Consider the following 6000-nt stretch of genomic DNA (forward strand, 5'->3'; position numbering starts at 1 on the left):
CACTGCTCTGCCCTGAAAAGGGCGACGAGACCTTGTAAGGTGGCCGAGAGGACTGCTGGGCCTTCACTGCTAATGAAATGGTAACCTGATTGACTTATGCCAAAATCCCGGTCTGTGTAGGCTAGTTCAAAATAAGGCGACTGACTGAACTAGAACAGGCCCCCCGCGTCAAATTCTTTGCATTCTGAATCCTGTTCTCTGGTGTTCACGCTGCTGCGTGCATCGCTGGGGTTTGTCAGAGGCTCGCAGCAGGTAACGCTTTCAGTGGAAATGTGTGCCCCCCGGTGCTGTTTCTGCACGCCCGTGTAGACCGGGTCTCGCCCAGCTTTGTGAGGAAAGCGCAGAGATCTGGTCAGTTGTGTCCGTACCGCGAAGGCCCGGCTGTTCCCAAGGCTTTGGCTGTGTAGAATTAACAGGCAGGGTACCTGAATTCGCTTCCCCCCCTTCCCCCAGAGTGGGACTCGTGACCCTTCCCTTGCCCCATGCTCTGCTGTCCCCCATGGCAGGAGCCTGTCAGCCCTCAGGCACCCTGAAAATCCCAGCCCCGTCTGTCCTAACGGGTCCTTTCTAAAGCCCAGTCCTTCCAGTGCAGCTTCCAAAGAGCTCCGCTGCGACATGGGACGCCTTTCTCAGCTTTTGTTTTGGCTGTGCAGGTTTTGTTTCGGCAAATCGTGTCGTTGTGCTTGCTGCAGGATTGCTTGTTCTGTAATGAATCCCAAATGATCTGACAGTCAAGTACATCTGAAAAGTCAAAGCTGCTTTTCCTGTATGAAGTATTCCATTTATGCTTGTATTTTGAAAGGTGTAGTGCTAAAAGTGTATTTAAGTGTTTCATTGATTGCTCAAGAGTTTTACATGGAAGCGGTCTGCTGGAGGGACTTAAAGCCAATGCATTTGTAAAGTATGAAGTGCTGGATGTCAAAATATTTCATATTGTAGCAAAATCTAAAAGTTCTTAATTTCATGCCATGGGCAGCATGTGAATAATGCGAGTGACACTGCAAGGATGCCATGAAGAGAACCACGTGCTTTCACAGGCATGAGAGCTTTCCCCACTCAAATTTCTAAAATAACAAAAAGGGGCAGATTCCCCCCACTCTGTTGTTCCTTTACTGCAAAGTCACTTGAGCAAAATCCTCAAGTTATTTTGGGGGCTGCCTCACCCGTGTGAGGAGCAGGACCAGTGTTACAGTGACTGGTCCCAAGCCAGCGGGTTCGCGTTGCTGCTCAGGCCGGTGTTAGTGATTCCTGAAGACGGTTTCAGGTGTGTTGCGCCGTGAATGGATTGCAGGGGAGGGGGCGCTTGGCTGGGGGGGTCGAAGAAAAAGTTCCCTGGGTCCCAGGGTGTGAACTCACGTGTGCCTTCTCCCTTCTTCCAGTTTGAACAGGAGAACCAGCGACTTGTCGGGGAAATGAATAATCTCTTCGATGAAGTCAGGTACAATTTTCTCTTACTTGCCACAGGCTGCTGTGGGGGCTGGGCCCCCGTGCCCCGCACCGAGCCAGGGCAGGCGGCCGCGTGCGCGGTGGCGGTGGGGGGAGGAGGGGCCGAACAGGAGCGCCCAGGGAGCAAACTCTACCAGCTTCCACGCTGGGCTGTCGCACAGTGTTAAGGAATGGTTCTGAGCGACGTACAAACTACCCAAACCAGCACCAGTTAAATTTGGAAGGTTATGGTCTACCTGACTTAAGTCTAAGTTTTAAAAGATCGGGTTTCCCATTCACCTCGCCGTGTCCGCGGCGGGTGCTGGCAGCAGCAGGGCAGGCACAGTCACTGACCCCCCCGCAGAGACCCCCCCTCTGGCAGCGCGGCGGTGCCGCTTGCTCCCCGCTTGCCGAGTGGGAAAACCTGGCTGGGTACCCCAAACCTTGCTCTGGCCCTGGAGGCCGCTGTCTGAGGATTTCTGGGTGCTGCCTTTCCCAGAGCTTCCCCGCGGGCCGGGTGCTCCAGCCAGGAACAGCCGGGGCACGGATCCCCGGATATTGCTGCCAAGCCAAGCAGCCGTGCCGGCCCGCCTGCCGGCGTGGAGGGTCTGAGTCTGCAGGAGCAAGGGATGTTTGCACGAGTTTCTAATGGAATATTTCTGTTCTTTGCCAAGACAAATCGAAGGAAAAGTGGTGGAAATCTCCCGATTACAAGAGATATTCACTGAAAAAGTCTTGCAACAGGTCAGTGTGATCTAATGCTACAGCAGCACCCTCAGCTCAGAGTTTCTCGGGGGTGTTTTGGGCTTGGTTGCATGCAAGACAAACTGAAGATTAATGAATCTTTGATGCAAATGTGAAGGAAAAGATTTTTCTTTGTTTTTCAAATGCAAAATCAGGATAGTTACTGTTGTTACTCATTAGTACATACTGGGAATGGAAAACGCAACGTATGTGTTAGAATGGTCCCTCTGCCTCAGAAGTAGTGTCCCCTTAAATGTGCTATTCCACAGCATCTTCACTGTGAACGGGGGCACCTCTCCCAAAAGAGCTGGCAGGAATCAAGGCAGGTTAGGTTTCATTCTGTGCAAACGGGAGACTTCCCGGTGATCCTGGTGGCTGCTCTTCGGGCTCATAAAATCACAGGTGAAGAAGTTACAACTTACTCGCCTCTGTACCTTTGCGTCATTGCAGCTAAGACGGGAAGAATACCGGATTTTATATTTGAGTTCTGCTTGTTCCCAGGTCCTGGGAAGTGTTTTTTTTCCTAAAACTCATCACTGTTTCTCAATTTTATTTTTTTTAACAGGAAACAGATATTGACAATATCCATCAGTTAGTTGTGGGTGCAACAGAGAATATCAAAGAAGGCAACGAAGACATAAGAGAGGTAACGTCGCTTAGGCTGCGTTTTACAGTCGCTCGTTTCTCTTGAACTTTCAGGTTTGCCCAAGCTGCTTTAAAGAGTGCACGAGCTTGCTCACGGCAGGGGCGCGGCACATGCTGGGGTGTCGGGACGCGGTTTTGGAGAAGCTGTACAAGCCAGCCACGGTTCTCGGTAGCTCGCGCTGCCTGCCTCGCCACCCGGGACTTGAAGGGCTGCAGAGGTCTGCAGAGACCTACTCGGCCTCACCTGGTTTTTAAACACGAGGGTCACCTGTCGTGTGTTTGGGTGGCTGTGAGGTTTGGTTTTAAAAAAAAAAAAAAGGGGGGAGGGAGGGGTTGGGAAAAGAAATTGCAGCCTGTGAATGAAAGACGGTGCTGGAATTGCTGATGAGCGTTAGAGGAGTCTCCCTGCCATGCATCCCCCGTGCTCCTAGTAAACAAAGCTGGCCCGCTGTCTCGCTATTTAGAATGAAATGATGTTTTCTGTCAGGAATCGAGATGTCAGTAAAAACAAGAGTTCCTTAGTTAGGCCACTGAGTAAATGGCTCGGTGGTTTGGGGTTTTTTCCCCTTCCCTCCCTAAAGCCCACAGACTGCATAGCTCCAGGATGAGTTCTCTGCTGCTCAGCTCTCCCAAAAAGTGCATCAAATGTGCCTTAGCAAGCGTGACAAAGGGACTTGGAATTCCCGATTTGGGACTTAATTCCGCATTTCTCCGAGCAGAGCAGGGTATCCGGAGCGCTCCTGTCAGCAGCTGTCCAGCAGGCGTGGTGGCAGGCGCGTGGTGGGGAAGGGGTTTGGGGCTTTTAAAGGCTGCAATCAAGAGCTTTGCTAGTGTTTAGCACGCAGTTGCCCTGCCTCTTGGGGGCTGCAGGAATTCAACACCGCGGCATGAACTGAAGCCAGTGTTGCTTCATTTTTCACATTTGTAGCTAGAACTGAGTTTCCTAAACCACACTGAGGAACAGTAGAAGAAGGTGATAAATGCGAAACTTTGTCACTTGCTTGTTATTGCATTAAAAAAAAAATATAAATCTATTCCATGTGTAAATCTGAACAATGAGGGAGAAAAACAGGTCCCCTGCTCTATGTCAGTCTCCATTTTGGGAAGAAGAATCCAAGAAAAATACTTGTCCTTGCTTGCCTTGTTTTGAGACTGAAATACCCGATTGCTGGCGGTAAATCAACCTCCAGAAAGAGTTGTCAGGTTTGGGTTTGGTTTTTTATTTTTAGGTGGAAGCTGTTTATTGGAATGATGAGGGCCTGCTCCTTTCTAATCGCAGAGTTTCCCTTGTGGAACTCAGAACTAACCTGTGAGCACGCAGCATTTGATGTGGTTCTTAACTTCTGGGTCTGTTTCTGCTGTGTGGGATCTTGCTGGTTTTTTGTTGGGTTTGGTTGTTTGTTTTTTTTTTTTTTAAATGATCCATTCTGAGATTTTGAGAGAAACTTTAGTGTGATAAATCTGCAGGGATCTCACCAACCTGGCTTCTGTTCATCTGAGATTAACGGCAAGTTCTGTTCTTCCTCCTGTGGGTGGGAAGAGGGAAGCCACCAACAGCCACCGTGGGCTGCCGCTGTTGGAATCCGCCCGGGTGCTCACCGGGGATGGTAATGGCCGTATCCTTTCCCTCACAGGCCATCAAAAACAATGCTGGATTTCGAGTGTGGATCCTCTTCTTCCTTGTGATGTGTTCATTCTCCTTGCTTTTCCTGGACTGGTACGATAATTAACTAAAGATGTAATACTGTCCACGCGCCTTGTTTGTAAAACGTCTGACTCTTCTGCAGGGGAGCCGGGCGGGTGGCACACCGCCCTGTTTGACACAGTTTTGCATACCGCTATGATGGAAATATTTTCCACTAAGTAAGCGTGTGTATCTGTCCGTTAGTGCGGAGGGAGCTGACAGCGTTCATTTTAAATCCCTTTACCGAACATAAACCCACTCTTAATCCCGCAAAGAACATGGAAACCTTTGAAAGAGCTGGAAAAAGCTACAAGCTGGAGCAGAGCTACCAGAAGAAAAAAAAACGATAATGGTTTTATCATCGTCACCCCCGCCTCCGTGATGCCTGAAGTCAGCTCCCGGCACGCAGGCCAGATCAGGAGAAAACTGTTACTGGGCAAAAGCACCTACGCTGTCCCAGGCTTTCCTGAGCCCTACCACGGCAGTACACGGCGCCCACTTTGCACATGGGTGACCTCAATTTCTAACCCTCTGAAACCGCTCGAGTCGGCCATCAGCTTGGTTTAGTAGTCGTCATAATGATAAAAAGTCAACTGAGGAGCTTTACTTCTAGGTGAAAAGAGAGACCACAGCACAGACAGTTGTGCAGTGGAACTCGCGTTCCGGGATGCCAGAACAAAGGACAGACAATTCTAAAGCCAGACTTTTTAAAGTGCTAAAATTGGGAGCAATTTTGTTAACTAAAAAAAAAAAAGTCTCAAAACCAACTGTAAGAGAATCAACAAACTCCCGCCTGTTAAATCAGAGGAAAAAGCAGCGTGAGCAGTCTCCTTCTCCTAGATGGTAAAGCTTAGTGTTTTTTAAAGTTTACTGTCCTGGGAGAGAGAAGTTTCTCATGGGTACTTATGTGTACATTTTGCTTTTTATTGTCCTGAATTAAAGGGGAGGAGATACACCGTGAATCATTTTCGTGTCAGACAGTCCTGGGGCACAGAGCTTTCCCGCTTGTAAAGCCATGAATGTCCCTGTGACTGTGCTGAGCTGGAAGCCGTGGTTTGCTATAGCTCTCTCCTGAAATGCCTGTTTCTATACCTTATCTGCAACGAGCAGCCTCATGCTTTACTCTGCAGAGAGCAGAAATGTCAGCAGTTACATGTGAATTGATACATTCAGTAAAGCATCCGCCCATTAGCAATGCAGCCATGGGCTGTTGGGAGTACCTTAACATAAGCCTGGCCTTTGTAAGTGCCAAGAAAAATTTGGCACATAATTTCTTGCTTTTTATGCATTCCACATCCCATAATGAGTTAATAAAAAGCCTTTTACAGCTATTACTGTGTAATGCCCATTTCATACCAAACCTAGAGAATGCAGTGGTAACCGTTACTGTCACTGTACCCTTGATAAAGCCATTAATGCTACTGGTGAAAAAATAAAAGGTGAGCTGACCATGTTTGTTCTACCACAGCTCCTGAGAAGCAGCCCCACGCTGCTGTGTTCCC

General features: G+C 49.0%; 1 protein-coding gene across 1 annotated transcript in view; it reads left to right on the forward strand.

The window, feature by feature from the left end:
* Positions 1-5233, forward strand: part of STX18 (syntaxin 18) — a 33494-nt gene extending 28261 nt beyond the window's left edge. Inside the window, exons 7-10 of the mRNA XM_035891106.1 lie at positions 1380-1438; positions 2100-2169; positions 2735-2815; positions 4449-5233. Of these exons, the coding sequence (XP_035746999.1) occupies positions 1380-1438; positions 2100-2169; positions 2735-2815; positions 4449-4544 (306 nt within the window). The 3' untranslated portion in view covers positions 4545-5233. The remainder of the gene's footprint in view (positions 1-1379; positions 1439-2099; positions 2170-2734; positions 2816-4448) is intronic.
* Positions 5234-6000: the final 767 nt, after the last annotated feature.

Source organism: Egretta garzetta, unplaced genomic scaffold (genome assembly GCF_000687185.1).
Source record: "Egretta garzetta isolate BGI_Z169 unplaced genomic scaffold, ASM68718v1 scaffold193, whole genome shotgun sequence".
In the NCBI taxonomy this organism is placed as follows: Eukaryota; Metazoa; Chordata; class Aves; order Pelecaniformes; family Ardeidae; genus Egretta; species Egretta garzetta.